The 20,596-nt window shown below is 60.9% G+C and overlaps 2 protein-coding genes across 2 annotated transcripts; one reads left to right on the top strand and one right to left on the bottom strand.

Annotated features, from left to right (window-relative positions):
* Positions 1 to 3,173: 3,173 nt before the first annotated feature.
* DMRTA2 (DMRT like family A2) lies at positions 3,174 to 6,920 on the bottom strand. Its single transcript, XM_072724025.1, has 2 exons — positions 5,524 to 6,920; positions 3,174 to 4,304 (listed from the first exon to the last, which is right to left on the bottom strand). Exons 1-2 carry the CDS (start codon positions 6,326 to 6,328, stop codon positions 3,271 to 3,273), a joined length of 1,839 nt encoding a protein of 612 aa, XP_072580126.1. The 5' UTR covers positions 6,329 to 6,920; the 3' UTR covers positions 3,174 to 3,270.
* A 1,004-nt stretch (positions 6,921 to 7,924) lies between these two features.
* LOC140594100 (uncharacterized) lies at positions 7,925 to 20,596 on the top strand. The gene is made up of 3 exons (XM_072722473.1): positions 7,925 to 8,114; positions 8,639 to 8,787; positions 17,169 to 20,596. The coding sequence occupies exons 1-3, from the start codon at positions 7,925 to 7,927 to the stop codon at positions 17,463 to 17,465; spliced, it is 636 nt and encodes a 211-aa protein (XP_072578574.1). The 3' UTR covers positions 17,466 to 20,596.

The raw sequence follows: 20,596 nt of genomic DNA, 5'->3' as shown, positions 1-20,596 counted from the left end.
AGGGCAGGGCACCCGCTATAACTTGAGAGATGTTAGAGGATTTATGAAGGGAATTTGCTCCAGTCACTCGAGCCCTCTGACCTGGTTACTCCTCTGTGACAGGGGACCATACCCACACCAGTGTCTGAGCATTACAGTGAATCAGGCACTGAGCTAAAAGCACTGTAGGCATCTCTCCGTCAGTCCTCACAGCAGCTGAGGCGAGGTGCCCTAACTCCTCTGTCCCTGGGCGGCCTCCTGGCCTGTTTAGCTGCTTCCCTCCACCTGCCCATACACACGCACTGTGAAGTTTGCAGGCGGAGAGCCCGTGCCTGTGTCCCACCTCATGTCTCCCAGGCCCCTAGAAGTGGGTTTGGCACACACTAAGTACTTAGGAAACACTTGCTGACTGAAGTAATAATCTGTGAATGAATAAAGCACCAGAACAGAGCCCGGATCCCAGCTCTGGTTTCTTTTTCCCCCACTGAGCAGGAGCCTGTGCGGAATGTGCTGTGTACGGAGACTGGTACACAGTAGGTACTCAGGAGTGTGTAGCTGCTGCTGTTGCTACGGAGGAGGAGGAGGAGGAGGAGGAGGAGGAGGAGGAGGAGGAGGAGGAGGAGGCAGAAAGGAAGTTTTAATGACTACAATAGTCCCAGCTCCCCACCACCGCCCAGGTCCTCCCAGTACCCAGGCCGGGGCAGCTCCCCGGACTTGGCGGAAGGTTGGAGAGAACTGCGGGCCCTGGCAACGAGGAGAAAACCCCCACCCACCGAGGAGAGGCGCTGCCGCGCGGCCTCCCACACCTGGAATCCCAGGGCTGCTCCGCCACGGAGGCGCCCACAGGCCAGCCCCGCTCTCACCACGGCCGCCTAACAACTGGCCTGAGCGTCCTGGGTTCGGATTCTGACTCCTCGGAACCTGAATACCAACCCTGGGTCGTCACTGTCGGTCTCAGTCAGCCTCAGTCTCCCTGACGGCGCAGTGGGCGCTTCGGTGGGGCCTGTGCCGGTGCCGGGCTTCCGCAGGCGTCAGGGGTGGGGCCGGCAGCCCTGGGGTTCCAAGGCGGGTCTGGGCCGCGAGGGGCACAGGGCGGGGGCAGCGGGACTCCCCAGTCCTTGTGCGCTCAAGCCAAGCTGGGGCAACAGCCTCCCCTCTGAGCCGCAGGGGCACACGGAGGGGGTGCTGCGGGGCCCCCACCCAGCCCGGGCAGGAGCAGGAAGTCCACCGGGACAGTGCAGAGGAAAGGGGGTCTGGGATCCCCGGAGGGTTGGACAAGTCCACAGACCACTCCGGACCTCAGTTTCCTCCTTTGTAAAATGGACCGAATGACGAGCGAGTCCCTGGATATTCCGGGTTTGCGCTGAGGGTGAGGTACTCCTCTTGAACTCTAGGAAGCTCGGGTGTCTCGGGGCGGGGGCTGCGCCCTCAGGCCCACCCCTGGGGCCCGCGTCAGCACCTGCAGGAGACCTGGGGCTCCGGGGGACTCCGTGAGGGTCCCTCCTGCAACCAGGAGCCCAGCGTGGGCTCGGGTCCCCTCGGACGGGGACGGGCGGAGGCCAGGACCGCGCGGCTGGACCCTGGGCGAGCGGGGGCCGCGGGGGCGCAGCGGGCAGCGTGGGAAGGGCGAGAACGCCCAGCTTCCAGAAGCTCCAGCGCTTCTCTAGCCTTCCTCTTTTTTTTTTTTCCTACAAACTCTTCCCTCTTCGTTCTCCACTCTCCCCTTTTCCTTTCTACCTCCTTCCCCTCTCGCGCCCCTTCTCTGTTGCCCCCATTTTCTTCTCTCGCTGCTTCTCCCCCACCTCCGGCTCATCGTCACCCTCGCACTTTATAACCAAACAGCCAAACCCCTTTCCAATTAAAGTGGAATTAGGCAACTCAATCAAATTAGTTCCCTATTAAAGCCCTTCTTTATTAAACCGTTTTCTTGTCCTGCTATTAAGTTTCACCGCCTGGCGGAACCCGAGCCGCCCCGAAGTTTACTTTGGGAAGTCGCCGGCCAGACGAGGGGAGGGAGCGCCGCGTCTCCGGAGAGGGGGCCTGGGGGGGTCGGCGGGAGCCTCGACGGCGCCCCGCGGGGGGGGGGGGACCGGCTGCCGATCACCTGCCTCGGCGAGCGCGGCGCCCCTCCGCCCCAGGCCGCCAGCCCCCGTCGGGCCGCCTCGGGCCCCAGCTCGGGGCAGGGGAGCGCGGCGCGCCCCCGGGCTGCGTCCAAATCTGCGGCCCGCGGAGAAGGGGCCCGGGCGCTCGGGGTCGGGGCCGCCCGCGCCGCGGAGCCTGGGTCCTGGTCGCGCGGGGGCGGGGGGGGGCGCGGGGCCCCGGCTCTGGACCCCAAGCGCGCCCGACGGGACAGCGACGCCTCTCCAAGCCGGCCGCCCGAGGAGCGGGACGGGATTCGGGGCTGTTGACTTAGAAAATAACATTTATTTCTAGCTCCTGTCTATGCGAAGGGAAACACGAAGCAGCCGCTCCGCGCGGCCGGCCCTGGGCCCGGCGGCTGCGGCCTCCGGCTCTGCTCCACCGCCGGGCGCGCGGCCGCAGGCGAGAGCGCGGGGGCAGGATTGTCCCGAGTTCACAATATATTTAATCTATAAAACCTGATAAGTACAATGCGCGCATAGTCTACTGTTTTCCATTTTGTCCTTTTTTTTTTGCTTGTTTTTTCAATATTTTCACGTTAATACCGAGATCACCTACAGATTACAATTAATAACTTAGAATTCCATTTTATAACATTATACACTGGCTTGTATATATATATGTATAGATTATATATAGATTTATACATATATAAAAACTCACACTGCACCAAGGAAACCCATGCTTATTGGCATAAGCAACAAAGAGAGCGACAAATACCGCAACGAGGAAAGTGCACCTTAGAACTTGTTTCCTTTTTTTTTTTACATTTGATATCGATATATAATGTGTCCCAAAGATTCGACTCAGTGCCAAGAGATTTATACATCCTAAATTTATATTTGTTAGAGCGAATATTTTTTTTAAAAAAAATTTAATAGGGAGAGGGAGACAGAGGACAGACTGCGGAGCATCCTGCGCGGCGGGGAGCGGAGGGGGGCGCGGGCGGGCGGCGCGGCCTCTGCGGCCTCCCTGGCCGCCTCCACGGGCTGCAGGCGCCTGGCGGGGCGGCGGGTGACCCCGGGCCGCGCCCCTCTGACTTGGCCCGCCGGCCCCCTTCCGCTCAGCCCTCCACCCACCTTCGGAAACGAGGCCGACAACCACCCTTGGGCAGAGGCCGCAGGGCGCCCGGGGGGGGGGGGGGGTCCCCGCCTACTGCTTCTCGGGGGCGCCGTTGACCATCGGGCCGTACAGGCCGCCGCCGTAGCCGGGCTCCTTGTGCACCGCCGCGGCGGCCGAGCGGTCGCGCATGAGGTCGCTGAAGGCGTAGTCCACGGGCGGCCGGAAGCCGAGCGTGGGCACCAGGCCGGCGGTGGAGTAGGGCGCCATGAAGGCCAGGCCGCGGCTGTGCGCCGCCGCCGCCGAGTAGGCCAGGCGCAGGGGGCTGAGGCCGAGCGGCGCGCCCAGCGGGTAGGCGCCCGCGTCGGCGCCGAAGTGGCTGGCGTTGGGCTGCAGCGGCGAGAAGGCCGAGCGGCTGCCCAGCGAGCCCAGCGCCCCCGGCGCCACGGCCCCGGCCAGCAGAGGTCTGTGGTGCGGCGGCGCGGCGGGCGCGGCCTGCAGGGGCGCGGGCAGCCCGGGGCCCCCGGCGGCGGCGTCCACGCGGCCCGGCCACGCGTCGTCCGCGGCCACCGCGGCCTTGTCCGGGGGCGCGGCGGGGCCGAGGCCGGCCGCCACGCCCCCGCGGTGGTGGTTCAGCACCTGCTCGATGGCCTGCACCACGTCGCCGCCGCAGCCCTGCAGCACCAGCTCCAGGACGCCCCGCCGGTGGCCCGGGAAGACGCGCGTCAAGATGTCCAGCGGCGTCCGCTGCCGGGGACCCGGGCCCGCGGGCAGCCCGGGGGCGGGGGCCGCCTCGGCCTCCTCCTTGTCGGCCTCGGAGCCGGACTCGGAGCCCAGAGGGCTGGCGGAGCCCGGGCTGTCCTCCTCGCCACCGCCTCCCGGGCCTGCGCTGCCCGGGCAGCTCCCCGCTGCCTCCTTGGAGGCCCGGGCCAGGGGCGACCCCGAGAAGGACTCGCCGTCTCCGTTCTCCGAGCCCGAGCCCGGCCGCACCTCCGGGGAGGACGTCCCAGGGCCCGAGTCCGCGCCGTCGGGCGACAGGGGCTTCCCCGCTGGCGGCTGCGGGCTGCCGGGGCGGCCGGTCGGAAGCAGCGTCTTGGGGAACAGCTCAAACTTCTGTAACTTGGCTTCTAGGAGGGGAGACAAGGGGATGTGAGGAGCGATTGCGGTGGGGAGGTGACGGCGCCCCCAGCACATCAGCCCCGTGGACCCCAGTTCCCTCTCCGAACCCGATGACCCTCATTCACTGGGCTCCAGCCCCCCCCCCCTCTTTTTTCCTCCAGCAACTCTCCGACCGGCTACACTCGGTCTCACTTCCGCTACCGCGCAGGGCACACTCTCTCCGTACCCAGAGCCCCGACCACCTGTGCCCTGTAAATTCAATGTCCAGGTCCCCTCTTGCACATCTGTACCCCCAACACCCCCAGCCGTATTCCCCCTTCCTAGTGGCTGCCCTGACCTGGACAAGTGGCCTGGCCCAGAGTTCAAGCAGGAGACAATACAACTTCCACCTCAGCCACCTACTGCACAGAGGACCCCACTCTGCACCCGCATTCCCGAGAGCGAACCCCGCCCTCGGCGCCCTCGGGCCCTGGGCCGCGGAGCTGGTTAGGGAAGGCGCCTTCGGTATCTAAGCGCTCCCAAGCCTTTCTGCCGGCAGAAATAAGAGCCCTTATTTCCAAGCCACCCTCTGCGAAATTAAAACCCAAGTTCTTCACTCCCAAGATGAGGGCTGAGAGGGCCCCCAATGGCCCCAGCCTTAATTTCCCCCCTCCCTAGAAAAAGTCGGCAGTTTCTTGAAGGTGGGGCCAGGCAGGGAGTAGGGGCTTCGAAGAGTGGGGGGATGGAGGGACGCGAGAGAGCTCCTGGTCTTGAGAAACCCGGCACGAGCGGGGAAAGCTGGACCGAAGGAGCGGGCGCCGCAGGCGGTTGCCCGGGGAGCAGGAGCAACTTGAGAGAAGGAAGAGGTGCCCTGACCCCTAGAGAAAGGGGTGCGGGCCGGGGGCACTGGGAGAGGGCCGGCCTCTCAAGAGGGCTGGGAAGGAGCCCGGGGGGCGGCCGGCAGCAAGGAGCAGAACGGGGGGGGGGGAGGTCTCCGCGCGGGGAGACAGCGCGGTGCGCAGGCGGGGCCCTCGCGGTTACGTCGGGGCCCGCGGGGACAGGGGAGAGCGGGGCTAATTCTTCAGAAAGCGGAGAAAGAGTTTGTGTGTTTGCGCCCCGAACCGGGGCCTGGGTGCGCGGCGAGCTCTCCGCGGTCGGGCGCGCGGAAAGGGGCCTCGGGTCCGAGGACCAGGACGCGCCCCGCCCCCCCCGCCCCCCACCCCCCCCCCCGGCCGGGCCTCCGCTCACCTGAGCTCCCCGCGCCCGCCGCGCCGCCTCCGGTCCCCGCGGGCGCCGCGGCCCCGGGCCCCCCGCCGTCGGCGGCGCACACGGAGCCGAAGACCTCGTAGGCGGGCCGCGGCGGGATGATGCCGTTGGCGGCGGCGAGCGCCAGGCCCTCGGCCGTGCCGTAGAGCAGCTGCAGCTCGCGCGCCTCGTTCTCCTCCTGCGCCTGCTGCCTGCGCAGCGCCACCTGCGCCGCCATGACGCGCTGGCGCTCGGCGATGAGCGTGCACTTGGCGCACAGGCAGTCCTTCCAGCGGCAGTAGCGCTTGTGGCCCTTGAGCGCCGACACCACGCCGTGGTTGCGGCAGCGCGCGCACTTGGGCGTCCGCGGGTACTTCTCGGCCGCGCGCAGCAGCAGCGGCGGCGCTCGGAGCAGGCCGCCCGCCACGCTCACCGGGAGCGACGCGGCCGCCGCCGCCGCCGCCGCCACCGACGCCACCGACGCCACGGGCGGCCCCGGCGCTGTCGCCGCCGCCGTGCCTGCGCCCGGCACGCTCGGCAGCTCGGAGCGCAGCTCCATGGCCGGGCCTGGCGTGGACGGCGCTGGCAAGGAGCGGAGGCTTGCGGCGAGCGGCGCCCGGGGCGACGCGGCTCGGCCAGGGAGGCGGGCGCGGGCCAGTGGGCGCCGAGCGGCTGGAAGCAGGAACCTCCGGATCCCCCACCCGGTCCCCACCAGAGCGCTTCTTCTTAGGTCTGATTTACGCGCTGAGTCTAAGATTTCGTTTGGATCAGCGGTTCCGCTGGAAAAAAAAAATAAAGAAAAAGACATATAAAGTTTGAGAAGTCACTGGTTCAGGTGGATATAACGAGGGTTTGAAAAGGAAAATATTGTCCCCCAAAGTTTAGCTTAATTGGGGTGAGACGGGTGGAGAGAAATGCTTGTCTGATGGGACTCGCGTTAGAAGGAAAATTTTGACCCAACAGAGTGACACCAAGGACAAAACAGGAAAAATTCGAGGCGAAGTGACGTTTTGTGGAAAGGCTAGGAGGAGAGACCTATCAAAGCGCGCAAGGCACAGAGTTCGGGGGCTGGGTCTGAAGTTTTTACTTTGGGGGGGGGAGCAGGAGAGTCAGACAAATCAGGAACAGAAAGAACAGCTCTAGGAGACAGTGAAGGCCGATAGCAAAACAAACACCTCGGGAGCAAAGTCAGGCCGTGGGGCCCCAGGGACCCGTGGAAATGTGGGGGCTACACGCGTCACGGTGCGGGCCTCCGGGGAGTTGGACAGAAGAGGAGTGTGCAGGGGAGGTCGGGCAGGCCTGGGGAGGGCAGGGAAAACTAGGCCGAAGCCGCGGGGTCGGGGCGAGCCTGCGGCCCGGGCAACCCAGAGAAAACAGCTGATGCGGATGTCTGGGTCTCGGGGTACACGTGGGGGGGGGGGGGGGGGTAGAGAAGTGCCTGGGAAAGAAAAAACATAAACCCCGCAGGCAAAGGTGGGGGACGGGGTTGGAGTAAAGGCCGCGGCACGACTTCAGCCCTGGGGCCCGGGGGCGGTCGGAAGGAGGGCGCCTTGGGAAGAGGCAGGTATTGCTAGGAGGGAGGCGGTCGGCTTTGGCTTCCCCTCCGGGTTTAGGGGCAGCCTCGGCAGACACGCCCTCCCCAACCTGGGGTCTCCGCGGACCCTACTTGCTGCCGAATCTGGCGTTCTGGTCGCGGGCTGGCCGGCGCGTCGGCCCCGCGCTGGCTGCGGAGTCCCACCTGCGCCGCGGCCCAGCAGGCCCAGCCCGAGCCGCGCCCGCCGCCCCGGCGGGGCCTGGCCCCGCGCCCCCCACGCCCCGCGCCCCGTCCCTGGCTCAGCTGCTTCTGCGCCCAGGCCCCCGGGGCCGCGAAGCCCGTCGGCCGCCCCCCGCGCCCCGCTACCTGCTGGCGCGGGTCCTCCTCGCCGGCGCTGCGCACGCCTCCCGCTGCCCCGGCTGCCCGGGTCCCCGCCGGCCACGTCACCCTCCTGCGGCCACCATGCCCGAACTTCCGACCCCTCGGGACGCCGCGCAGCCCGGCCCTCCGTCGGAAACCCGAGCCGGCCCGGCTGGGGACGGGTGGCTGCCGCCCGCGACCCGGCCTCGCCGCGCGGCGTCCCCTCGCGGAGCGCGCAGCACGCTGCGCACAGCCGCGCCCCGGCCGCCGGCGCTGCCCGACTCTCAGGGAGCCGCGCGCCCGCTCTATTGTTGCTCCTCAGGGCTCCATTAGACAGACGGGGACAACAATGTGGCGCCTGCCATTGGCCAGGGGACGCAGGCGGCGCTCTGATTGGCCGCGCCCGCGCCCGGGGAGCCCCGCGTTCTGCAGCGGCCGAAAGATTCGAAACTCCAAAAGCTGCGCCGAGCGCCGGGGCGGGGCGGGGGGGCGCCGGGAGGAGCGCGGCAAATGGGGAGCGAGCGGTTCCGAGCGCCGGCAGCGTGCGGCCTGCGCCCAATTGCGGCGGCCGGCGCGCGTGTCCCGGGCCGCGCGTGCCCCGCTCCTGGGCCGCGCTGGGCTGCGCCGCCCTCCGGGGCCGGGGCGCTGGCAGGCCGAGTGTCCCCAGGGGCCCTGGTGGCCGGGGGCGGGATAGGGGCAGGTGACAATTCAATTAGGGCGACGGGGGGCGGGGAGGGGGTTGGGGGGGAAGGAGGGCAGATGGCATAAATGCCAAGAGGCCGGTTCCTTCCTCCTCCCGGCGGCTTGGGTGCGCTCCCACGTCCGGCGCGCCTGGGGCGGTGGGGGCCGTGCTCCCTCCCGGTTGCTTCCTCCTGCCTCCTTTCAAACACGGGCCCTTCACTTAAAAAATGTCCGATAGGCTAGGGCACCAGGAAGGGTAAGTGTGTGCCTTGCGAGGATTCTTGCTCTTAAAGAGGGGCCGGGGGAGCGCGGAGGGGCGCTTCCCGGCGGCCCTGGCTCCCCGCGCCCGCATCTTCCCTCCCCGCCGCTAACCCCGTCCCTCGGCCCCTCTTGCTCCGTCCTCGCCTCCGCAGCACCTCGATTTCTCGTAGGCGGGGGGCGGGGGGCGGGGGGGATTCTTTCTGTCGGTGTTATTCCGAATTAACGAAAAGTTTAGTTTTCGTTTTTAAACGAAAGTAAAGCGTGGCCTCTCTGTCTCCCCAGCTCCTCTTGAACGCAGGATGCGCGTCCGTCTGTCCGTCCTTCCGGGCCTGAGACGAGGTCGCCACGGACCCCCAGGACTAGTTGTAACTTTCGCCTTCCTCTCCCGCACTGACGTCACGGCCCCAGGAACAGTCCGACCTGCAGAGGAGGTAACAGGTTCTGCATTTCGTTGCCCTTTTGAAAGGCAACATCTGGAATTACCGCTGCGGTCCTCGCGCAGGGCCACCTTGCCTTCTCCAGTTGTCACCCCCGTGCCTTTCCTGGCCTTTCCTCGCCCAGTGTGCCCTCGCTCCCATTTCTTATTCTCCACTCTTCTCTTTCCTTCAGACTACAGAAAATTTGCTTAATTAGTGCGGAAAATGAGGTTTCCCGTCGCTCTCCGTCACTCCCGCCCCCACGTTTCCCTGATGCTTGGAGAACTTTCGGGGCCCCGGGGCCCGGCCTGCGCCGCGGGGCGCGGAGGTACTGGGCGCGCAGACCCGGCCCAGGGCCCTCGGGGCGCAGCCCCCGCCCTCGCCAGCCCAGCCTCGACCCGGCGGAGGGGCCTGGCGGAAGCTCCCAGAAGGCTGCCCAGGCCCAAGGCTGCCCAGGCCCGCGCCGCCCCGCCGCCGTCTGACGGCCACGTCACCAGGCCCGCGCTCCTAGAAAACTGCGCTCGCTGGAGCCGGGCGGGAGCGTGGGAGAGGGCAAGGGTCAGCCCCGCGGGCCGCGCGTGGGGTGACGTCGGGGAGGGGTGCGGGGCACCGTGCGCTGCGGGGGGAGGCCGGACCCCACCTGCCAACGCCCTGAGGTCATGGGGCGAGGGACCCTGTTGACGGGCGGCCGCGGGGGCGGGAGAGCTGGGCTGGATCCCGCGCCCGCTAGGCGCCCTCTCCCGGGGCAACACTGGACAGGCTTTTCCAGAAATCATTTTAACCCCCCAACGAATGAACGATGGGAACCTGCCTGGCCTTCGGAGGGCTGCGGCCCAGACACGCCTCTTCTCGCTTGCGGCCGGGCCGCTGTGGGGCCCCGCGACTTCGGGGTGAACCTGGGGGAGCCAAATCCAGCCACGGGGCCTTGAGAACCCCACGCTGTCCCGCGCGTGTTTGAGGAGCCCCCTGTCCTTGGGGCAGGACACGCCTGGAACCCAGCCTGGCCCGAGGGCGGGCGCCTCCCCTGGCGGCTCCGGGGTCCCCGCGCGCAGCTCGGCAGGTCCCCGGCCTCCGGCCGTCCTGGGGCCCCGGGGGTGGGGCTCGGGGGCGCTGTGGCCTGGGTGGGGGGACGCGGCGTGAGCAGCCGCGTGGAGGCCCCTGCCCCCAGACCTCCGCAGGCCGCCCTGGCTTGGTCCTGATGCGCACCCAGGTCCCCAAGGGGAGCAGACCAGGAGGGGGTGTCTGCAGGGCGCCCAGTCTGCGTCCTACACACACCGTGCGGCGGCTTCACACCTGGACACACAACCCGCACGTTGAGCTGGGTCCGCGGGAGTCCGGGATCCAACTCCCGCCTACACGCGGCGCCCCAGGGGGTGTGCGCACCTCCGCCGCCGCCCCCGCGCGAGAGGCCCCGGCAGGAGGCTGGGCTCGCAGGGCCCCACCGCCAGGCCCTCCGGGGTCCTGCGCCCACGCGCGGGCCTCCGCCGCTCCCCGAGCCCGCCCGGGCCAGGGCCGCAGGCTGGACCCCGGGCAGACGCAGCCAGACTCCCGGGCCGAGCGCGGCGAGCCCCCGACGGCGCCCCGCCGCCCCCCAGCTGGGCGTCCTCCCGTGCGGGCGCGGGGCCCACAGGGGCTCCCAGCAGCGGCGCCCACCTCCAGCTCGCCGAGGGCTGCCCCGCCCCGGCCGGGCAAGGGCGGGTGCGGGGAGCTGGAGCCCCAGGGCGAGGCTTGGGGGGGGCGCCGGGGGGGGGGGCGCCGGGGCCCCGAGAGGCGCTGACTTTTGCGCTGTTTGCCCGCGGCCTCGGAGCGAGCAGACGCCATCTGCTTGCCGGCTGCGGCGCGGCCCGTTTAATTACCCTCCCGGCGGCCTAATAGAGATGATATTAAACTAAATCTTTCTGACATTAAAAGTAATTATCCCCAAACCGGCGGCTCCGGGTCGGAACCGCCCCTCCCCTCCGCAGCCCTCCCCGGCCGCCCCGGATTCCGTTAGTGGGGCTGAGCTCCTTCCCGGGCTGGGGGCGGGGGCGGGGAAGGAGTCTACGCAGGCCGCCCGTCCGCTGCTTCCCCGCGGCCGCGCGGACGGCCCACGTGTGCACGCACCGCCCACGGCAACGGGGGCCCTCCGGGTCCTCCAGCCTCGTTCCCGGAGCTGCGCCGGCCGCGCCCCCGGGGCCCAGCCAGGGATCCGCGGGCTCCCGCCCCGCGAGCGAGTCCCGTTGCCACCGCACAGGTGCGAACGCGGCCCCGGGCCGGGAGGCGCCGCCCCCGCCAGCGGTCGGGCCGCGCGGGATCCCGGCCGCAGCCTCCGGCCGTCGGCTCCCCGCGCGGGAGGGGCCCGCAGCCCGGCCGGCGGGTGCGAGGGCGCGGGAGCCCCCGCCGCAGCCCCCGCCGCAGTCCCCGCCGCAGCCCCCGCCCGCCCCGCTCTCCGGACCCAGCCCGGGGCTGCCAGGCTCCCCGCCCCGCCCCGCGCGCAGCCCTGCGCCCTGCGCACCGACGTGCTCCGCGTTTGAGCGCCGCCTGCGTGCCCCTGCCCCGCTAAGCGCCTGCTGTGTGCCCTGCGGCGCGGGCCCGGGGAGCTGCGACGGCCACGTCTTAGAGGCGAGTCCTCCGAGCTTCAGCGAGGCCACCCAGCTAGCCCGGGGTCACAGGGCTGCTGAGCGTCGAGGAAGACAGGAACCCGCACTTGGGGTTCTCCTCTCCTCCTGTTCCATCGGGAAGGGTCAGTCCTAGGGGTTTTCGGTCGGTTCGATTCCATTCAATTGATCAATCATTCGCGGAAGCACCGAGAAGGGGTCTTTCATTAATTTCATTCCTGTCGGGCACCTCGTAAGTGGCAGCGCCTGAGGCCCAGGAGAGCTCATTGACCAACTAGGGACCCAGTCACCCAGCCTGACCTCGCGGTGAGAAGCAGGAGTGAGGTGCGAGGGACGGGAGGGATCCCCGAGGTGAGACGCTAAGTTTCCCAAGGGGAAACATTATTAGCGTGTTGTGATAAAACATTTTGGACAGTTCAGCAAAGTACATTTGGAATTTTTCTCTGAATATGTACCTTTACAATAATATGCTTTCTGTTACTTGCTCTTTTATATACAAACCCGAAAAACATCTTTTTTCCCGAAAAACATCTTTTTCATATTAATCAAGACATCTACATAACCTTTAAAAATCGCTTAATATTTCGGTGTATGGATGTACATTAATTTATTTAGCCAATTTCCTCGAGAGGTATTTTGTTTGTTTCCAATTTTTGCTACAATAAACATTACTACATTGAACATTCTTTGTGAATTTCCCTAATGATTTCCTTAGGATAAATTCTTAGAAGTAAGATTGATTGGTCAGAGTCTTTTTTCTTTTCTTTTTTATTTTTAAGGCTTTTGATAGCTACTTGTCAAATAGCCCTCAGGAAAGGTTGAGTCAACGACCACACACAACAGTAGTGCATCTTACTCTTCTTTTTATTCTTTGACGATTCAGGCAGGAAAAAAAAATCTTTTGTCATTGTAATTTGCATTTCCTTAGGTATTTCTTAGTTTTTTCTTTCTGTGTTGTCACTTGTGTTTTTAAAAAATCTGTATATATTGTTTTTTTTCTCATAAAGCTTCTCCTTTGTTTAATTTGTAATAGCTGTTTATATATTAAAGACAGTAGCATCCTCTTATTTTTAACATATGATGCATTCTCCTTTTTTTTTGTTTTACCCAGTTTTTATACGGAAATGTTAAAAAATTTTATGTAACCAAATTTGTCATTTTTTTCTTTATATATTCTATTTACAGTATTATACTTACCAAGAGTTTTTCAAATCCAACTTTTCTGAGCACATTCATCTATAGGTTATATTAGCCCCTTCTAATTATTTACATTGATATCTTAAGTTCATTTGAAATTAATTTTGGTGGAAAGTGTGAAGTGAGTTTGTAACTTAATTTTTCCCCAAAAGATTAGGCCGTCATCACAGCTCTACTTAATGATCCACCCTTTCCCCCCACTGACCATATGCTATAATATACTAAATTCTCAGATGGCATTAGGTCATTTCATCACTTTCTCTTCTAAGGAGGGATTTACTTTTGCACCAGCCTTACTCAAAAATTATTGTAGTCCTGTAATGTTTGGGAGGGCAAGCATCTTTCTGAATCTTGATTCTTCTTTTTCAAAATCCTCTTGGCTATTTTGGAAAGACAGTCTTCTGAAAAAAATATTTTAGAATTTTAAAAGCTGATTCCAAAGGGAAAGTAAAAATTTAAAAACCCTTTGGAAATTTTATTTAACTACTTTTAGAAATTAATTCGAGGGAGACTATATATCTTTACAATATGGGATATTTCCATCTAGGACGCAGTGTGACTTTCAGTTATTCACAGACTTCTATGTCCCTTTGTAAATTTTGTCATTTTGTTCCTATAGTTGTTTCTTAAGCACATTCTCTGGTATTTTATGTGTCTATTATAAACAGAATCTTTTTGCCCATCTTTTCACAATGTCTAAGTGGTAAGGACAGGAGCACAAGAAAGTTACTGATCATAGTATATTTACTTATCTGGAGCCCAGCCTCCTTGCTGAGCCATTTTAGATGAAGTTTCCCGGAGCTGAGTTTGGAAGGACCTGGAATTGACCCGGCGGAGGAAGGAACAGAGGGGCGAGTCTGCGCATCGGGCACGGTGCAAGGGCCCAAACGGCTTGCGGGCCTCCTAGTTTGGGGGACCACGTGCCCCGCAGGGTGGTCTCTGCACTTTCCCTCCCGTGGTCTCCGTCTCCGCCAAAGGGCTTCGCAGAGAGGGATTCCGGGCTCGGCTCAGGGCGCCGCGACCCGGAGCCTCCCAGCGCTGCGTGACCCTGGCCGAGTCGCCTGCCCCGGGAACGGATCGGAGCTCGGCAGCGGCCGGGGGGTGGGGGTGGGGGTGGGGGTGGGGGGGGGATACGACGAGGTGAAGGGGCGCGCGCCAGGCCCGCAGCCCGCAACCCCAGGCCCCCAGCGGAACGCAGACCGGCCTGGAGGGGGAGGCCTAGCCGCTCGGCCGCGCCCCCCGCCCACCTCCTGCCCGCCGGCCTCGGCCTGCCCTCCCCTCCCGGCGGGTCGGGGTCTGGGTCGGGGTCCCGGTCGGGGGCGGGGGGGGGAGGGGCTGACTCTGAGGCTTCTCTGCCACCCGCAGGGGGGGTGCGGCCCGCGGCCCTCAGGGGCGGCCCCGGCGCCTCCCACTCAGCCCGCAGGAGCAGCGCTCGCCCCCCGCCCCCCGCATTTCCTGGCTAAGCCGTGGCCCCCGCGCCCCTGCGTCTGCCCTGAGGCCACAGCCTCGCGTCTTCCCGCCCAGCTCCCACCGGAGGGAACGGGGACGGAGTCAGTGACTCCGCCAGGGTCCTACTGCTCAGGGGAGAGGGCGGAGAGCTGCCCCGCGGCGGTGGCCCGGGCCCAGGCAGCCCTGGCATGCTCGGGGAGCCTCCTTTCTCGGGGCTTCTTCACGCCCTTCTGAGCGCGAACAGCTCCCCTGTGCCCCTCGGACTGTACTCTCACCGCCCGGCAAGGGTCTCCCACCATCGCTCCTGTCTCCCTAGCGCCCTTGTCCCCGGGCCTGGCCGCCACTCCGAAAACTGCCCTGGCAGGCGTCCCGCATTTGTCGCATTTCCTCCTATGTCAGATGGAAGGAAAAAGAACGCTCTCCTGGGGTCACTGTGAGGGTTCAGCAACACAACTCATGGGAAGTCCCTCTCAGTGTCTGACATGTAGTAAACACTCAGGTATCCTGGGTATTGCTACTTGTTAGCCAGGAGCTGAATGAGTGATTTCTCTTTGCCTTCACTCCAGAGGGGAGAACTATTCTTCCCAGTACCCTTTTGCCTCCTTGAGAAAAAGGACTGGGGAGCTGGGAGCGGATGACAGGAGGTGACTTCTGCTCTTGAACTGTAATCTGCAAAGTCCCTCCAGAATCAGAATTCTTTTTTTAAAAAAATATTTTATTTATTTATTCATGAGAGACACACACAGAGAGAGGCAGAGACACAGGCAGAGGGAGAAGCAGGCTCCATGCAGGGAGCCTGACGTGGGACTCGATCCCAGGACTCCAGGATCATGCCCTAGGTTGAAGGCAGGCGCTAAACTGCTGAGCCACCCAGGGATCCCCTAGAATCAGAATTCTGTTGGACTGTCGTGGTTCAGAGACCTCTGGCAGGCCTGGGGCCATCTCCTAGTCTGGTGCCTTTCCTAGGTCTCCTCGCTCTCTCCCACCACCCTTTTCAGTGACTCTGTTAATCAGAACATGTTTGTGATAAAGTGTAAAGTGATACTGTGCCAGTAAGAAAGGAGCATCACAGACCAGAGCCCACCCCCAGGCTCTGGAGGCAGCAACCCCACGTCTGCTCAGGGCCTCTGCTAGTTTTGGCCCACCATAGCCCTGCTGGTTCCTGTGGGACTCCCCGGAGGCAGGGGCTGGGTTCTTAGCCCCCATGGTACAGTACTTTCATGCCAGAGAATAGGACCTTTCCCTTTGTGTCCAAGACCTCCCGTATCATGTACAAAACGTAGAAGATGCACCGTTTTTTATATCAGGCACCTGAGGCATGTAGGTGATGCTGCACATGCTACTTCATTGGTGCTTGGTGTGGCTGAAGGGAAAGCCAGAAGGGAGCCTTGCTCAAGTCATTTCACTGCTCTGGGTCTCAGTTTCTCCATCTGTAGAATGAGGAGAGGTAGACCTGCTGCATCTGGAAATGCTCTGAGATGAGAAAAGGACCACGCAGACCCAGGCAGGAAGATGATGATTCACATGAGGGATGTTCCATCTGGCTGGGGCCTTGGCAGTCTGCTCTGGGAACACAGCAAAGTTCCGGCCTCCAAACCTGATTTCCTTTATATGTGTTTCCACTAGACACCTCCCCTCCCCCTGCCACCCCACAACACAGGGAAGATTCAGCAAGACTCTCCTTGCTGCTAACTCTTCAGGAAAATACTATGCCTCTGTTTACCAATGTGTGTCCAAGGAAGGCAGACAACATTTCCAGGGCCCCGGAGACCTCAGCTCATTCATCCTATAGGATGCCTACATTTTCTAACTCTGATCCCAGATTGTCAGGCTTGGGCAGTGCCATTTATTACAGAATGGACTCTGGCCGCAGCCCCTTGGGGGGGGGGGTGTTCATCTCTCCCAGAAGTCTGTCCAACTGCCCGAACTGCCTCCTGGAAATTCTGGGCCAACGGTAGAGGCTGGGAATCCAGCCTAAGTGATGAGTAGGTGAGTCAAAACGGACACTTTAATGCACATCTAATGAAGTGCATGATGGGAAGAAAAAAAAAGATTTGCTTTGGAGATAGACAGGGTATGTTCTATAGTAGTTAGGAGACTTTGGGCAAATGATTTAAGCTCCCTAAGACTATGAAACAGGGATAATATGTTCCATCTCAGAGGGCAGTTGTGTAGTTCACTCATTCATGGGACATTTCCGGTCTGTGCTCTGTGCCAGGTTGGGGGGGGGGCGAAGGGGGGAGGGCGGGCAGCAGACCTGTCAGCGTCCACAGAGGGAGCCCTCTGAGCCAGTCAGCATCGTGACAGGCTAAGTGCTCTGCTCTGCGAGGGGCCGCCACAGGGACTGGAGGAGGCTCCCAGCCTGGCCCGGGTCCCTGAGGCTTCCTGGGGAAGTAGCGGGTGGAGCCTGAACGCTGGGGTCCCAACACCTGCATTTGAATCCTGGCTCCTCGGTTTACCCGCTGCCCGACCTTGGGCGGGTTACCTAACCTCTGGTCCTCAGTCTGCTCACCAATAAAGTGGGGAGACTAAGAACTCCTGCTTCATGCGCTGATCAGGCTGAAGAGCTTCCTGCCTGGCCCTCGACCGACACACCGGCTCACTGAAGGGCCCACAGCTATTTGTCACCACTCCCGCGCAGGGCCAGGTCCCAGGGGAGGACAGGACATCGGCTCAGACGGACTCGGACCTTACCCTCGGACCTTACCCTCGTGGAGTTGCACCTCAGGCAAAATCGGAGCTGTCTCAGGTTGCCTCCCACCTAAGGAGAGTTCCAGAGGAGGGGGGCGGGCTGAGGAAGGGACTCGGGGGCTGCTGACATTTCCCGGGAAAGCAGGCAGGGAAAGTGCAGGGAGACGCAGGGGCTTCCTGGGGCAGTGGGAGGAGGGGAGGGGCGTTCAGGCCCCCCCCCCCGGGGGGCGTTACCACGTTCGCTTCCCTGTGGCTTAGGCTGAGCCTCGGGCCCAGGTCAGGCGGAACCTCAGCTCCTCCCTACTAGCTGGGTGTCTCCGGACAGGGACATCCTCTGAGCCTCAGTCTCCCTCCCTGTGAACAAGGGCACTAGCGGCAGAGACTGAGAGCGGCGTGCAGGTGCCTGTGCAGGGCTCGCCGGGGCTCAGCACGGGTTCCCTTACCCTTCTCTCTCCCGGGCAGGTCCAGTCGGCTTTGTTCCGGCTCCGGTGCACCAAGGCGCAGTGGCCGTGGGCCGCGGGACGGCGCGGCCAGGCCGGGCCCCGGACCGCGGAGGATTGCGCCCCCGCCTCTGCCGTCGGCTTCCTCAGCGAGCGGCGTGAGACGGCAGCGACCACCTGCACACACGCACCGCTCCTCGTTCAGGCGTGTGCTGACTGGGTACCAGTCATTCTGCTGGGCCTGAGGATGAGGAGGGACTTTGGGGGGGGCCGCAGTCTGCGGGGGGAGGCGGGGGAACACGTGAGCTGGGAGGCATGATTCACGGGGGTCCAGCGCGACCCAAGGGCGTCGAGGAAGTGTCCTACCCTAACCTGGAGGTAGGGAGGGTGTCGGGAGGGTCAGGGAAACCGCTTAGGAGGACCTGAAGTGTCAAAGTGAAGGACGGAGGGGTTAGGGGTCTGGTGGCAACAGAGGGGAGAGTGTCCAAGGCCAGAGGGGATGCAAAGCTTATGCTTTCAGAAAACTGCAGGTGACTCAGGATGTGTGTTGAGGGCATGGCTGGAGGTAGGCGGGAAGGGGTGTAGGGGCCAGATGACGGGAGTCTTAAATGCAGACTGAGTTTGGGTTTTATTTGGGAGGGCAATGAAGGGTATGGAGGGTACGGAGGCATGGCTGTGGCTTGGTGAGGCAGGTGTTAGCTCTTTCTGGCAGCTGTATGGAGACTGGTCCCGAAGAGAGGGACTGAAGAAAGGGAGATCAGTTAGGATGTGGTTTCATAATCCAGGTGAGAGACCAAAAGGTGGTCTTCCGAGGGAAAAAATGCCGGTGGGATAACGGATGTAGGAGGAAGGAATGGACTTTGGAGATGTCAAAGAGGTAGAAGCTATGGGATCCTTCTTAAATAATGTATGTGCTTAAAAACAAAAGGCGTTGCCTAAAACCTGGAGAGGAGTTATTTTGGAGGCTGAATTTTCTATGGAAATGGGGCTTTACCCATTCTTGTAACCATCAACATTTAAAAAATGTTATCATTGTGATTATTGGAAATGCCTTGGTAAAAGGTCATACTTTCCTGGAAGGTGGCACTGCATCGACATAAACAGCGGGAGCTTTAGAGTCAAAGGCCTGGGCCCCAAACTCTGTTCTGTCCCTTATTAGGTGCTCGGGCAAGTCACACTTCACCTCTTTGAGCCTGTTGCTTCCAAATGGGGTCAAGATCACCGATTGGACAGGGTTGTTGTGGGGTTACATGTGGTAAAGTATGTGATGCTCTGAGCACAGTCCTGGGTACACCCTGAGTGCTCAGCAAGTTAGCCTCCTCCCCTCTCCTTCCCAATGATGGCCTGGAAGTAGCCTCTGGACGCTGTAACAGTGACACTTGGTGCAAGGCTCTTGAACCATCCCTGCAGGGCCCCAGGGTAGGACTCCTGGACTGCTGGCATTTTCACATTTCCTGTGTCCTTCTCCATAAGTGGCCACTTGTCACTGTCATCACCCACACTTTCTTTTCCTTTTATAATCCCGGGTGAGTTTGTAGACCAGAGAATAGCTAACTGCTTTATGCGTTAACTGATGGCTAAATGTTAGTTTATTTAATCTTCACAACCTTATCAACCAACTACTGTAATTATTTCCATTTTCTAGCCCAAAAGTGGAGGCACAAGAAGGCGAAGTGGCTTCCCGAGGGCACACTGCTGGTAAGCGCAGGACCCAGGGAACATGGCTCCAGAGGTTATGCTCTTAGCCACACATTATATCACCTCTCAAAACTGAGAACCACAACTAATAGTGTGCAAACTAGGAGTTAATAGAATGAAGACTGGAGAGGAAGTCTCTTTTATTGCTTTTCCTTTCAGGCCACACTTTCAAAATATAGCCGGGAGGAGCTGTAAGGCCAGGGGGTTGCTAGGGGTCATCTTCCAAAGCAGATCGAGATGAGGAAGAAGCACTAAATGCAGATGGAGGCTCAAGGCAAGAAAGCCCAACAGTTGTATCCCCCCCCCCCCCCCCCCCCGGGGTTTGCAGCTTTCCTTTAGATAAAAGTGTGGCTTGATGAAAAAAAGAACAGGCAGATTCAACTTCCCAAATGGTCTGGTGGTGTTTGCATGAGGTACATGGTGGTTCTGAATTTTCTGGCATCGATACTGCCCACTGAGAATCTGATGAATACAGATTTTTCCTTCCAGAAAATTACATTTAATTTTTCATACACAATTGTGGAGGATGCCAAGGTCCATTCTCAGACATGAAATTTAGAGATTCTTTACGGAAGAGCTGTGAACCTGGAAATCAGCACCTAGGGCTCGAGTCTGGACTCTTCTACTGACATTCTGTGTGACTTCAGGCAAGCACTGCCTTTGAGCTCCATGTACAAAAATGGAATGATCATCTCTGCCCTGCCTTCCTCACTGCAGTGGGCTGTGAGGATAAGTGTGGAAGGTGTAGAAACTGCAAAATGCTATCTGAATGTTATCAGGACACTGAGGTCACTTACCTTGAGGTCGCACAGCTATTAAGTGGCAGAACCAAGGTTCAAACTGGAAGACACGGAAGTCTCTAGTGTGTGTGTGTGTGTGTGTGTGTGTGTGTGTGTGTGTGAGAGAGAGAGAGAGAGAGAGAGAGAGAGAGAGAGAGATCTCCCTCCAAGAATTTTTAAAAAGACCAAATGAAAAAAAAAAAAGACCAAATGAGGTAATGCAGGTGACAGGGTCACCAGACTCTGACGTGTGATGTTTATGTGATTACTCCTGAATTTAGGGTCCATGTCCCATCCACCTGTGGGATCTGGGACTGGGTGGATGAGGGGCTGGGAGGGATGGAGGAGGAGTGTCAATCAGTGATGCTGCTCATGGAGACAACTAAGTCAGTTCCTCTTCCCCATCCAAATGAACGACGTCTGTGCCTTTGGGGAAATCTGTCAGAGCTCTGCAACATCTTTAAAACCTATCCCTTGGACCAGCGTACTCAGGTCAGTATGTGTAGCTTTGGGAGTAGCAATTTTAATGCAGCTGCAAACCTATTTTATGTGTCTAATGTCACCAAATAAAACTTATAAAAGCCTAAATCCTGTTCTCCTACATTAAAAAAGAAAGATTCCATAAGATATTCTCATCCAATTCAGACTTTGGATGCTTACAATTCAGAGATCAACACCTGTGTGTCCCAAAAAACTAGCGGTGCCAAAAAATGGCAACACTGCAAATCAGAAAGTGCCTTAAACCTTCAAGCTTGTGCTCCAAACACAACTAATAATCTAAGAAACACAAAGGAATGAGCTGGAGTGGGGGTGAGGATGACAAGGAGCCCTGGAGCATCACAGCAAACAGCTGGGCCCAAGAACACGGGGCTCGGTTCTGAATGGCTCCCTGCGCCTGGCGGCTGGGATGGAGAGCCCGGGGAAGTGTAAGGGCAGGAGGAAAAACTGTCGAAGGACGAAGGACGTTGCTATT

Source organism: Vulpes vulpes, chromosome 10, assembly GCF_048418805.1.
Source record: "Vulpes vulpes isolate BD-2025 chromosome 10, VulVul3, whole genome shotgun sequence".
NCBI classification, from domain to species: domain Eukaryota; kingdom Metazoa; phylum Chordata; class Mammalia; order Carnivora; family Canidae; genus Vulpes; species Vulpes vulpes.
The sequence above is the reverse complement of the archived record's forward strand: the minus strand, read 5'-3'. Positions and strand labels throughout refer to the sequence as shown.

Excerpts from the sequence above, each read along its gene's own strand:
- DMRTA2 (XM_072724025.1), bottom strand. The coding sequence starts at position 6,328 with ATGTCTTTTTCTTTATTTTTTTTTTCCAGCGGAACCGCTGATCCAAAC. Across the intron at positions 4,305-5,523 it reads GGCGGGCGCGGGGAGCTCAG|AAGCCAAGTTACAGAAGTTT; the intron begins GTGAGCGGAGGC and ends CTCCCCTCCTAG.
- LOC140594100 (XM_072722473.1), top strand. The coding sequence starts at position 7,925 with ATGGGGAGCGAGCGGTTCCGAGCGCCGGCAGCGTGCGGCCTGCGCCCA. Across the intron at positions 8,115-8,638 it reads CGGGGGCGGGATAGGGGCAG|CTCCTCTTGAACGCAGGATG; the intron begins GTGACAATTCAA and ends CTGTCTCCCCAG. Across the intron at positions 8,788-17,168 it reads CAGTCCGACCTGCAGAGGAG|GTCCAGTCGGCTTTGTTCCG; the intron begins GTAACAGGTTCT and ends TCTCCCGGGCAG.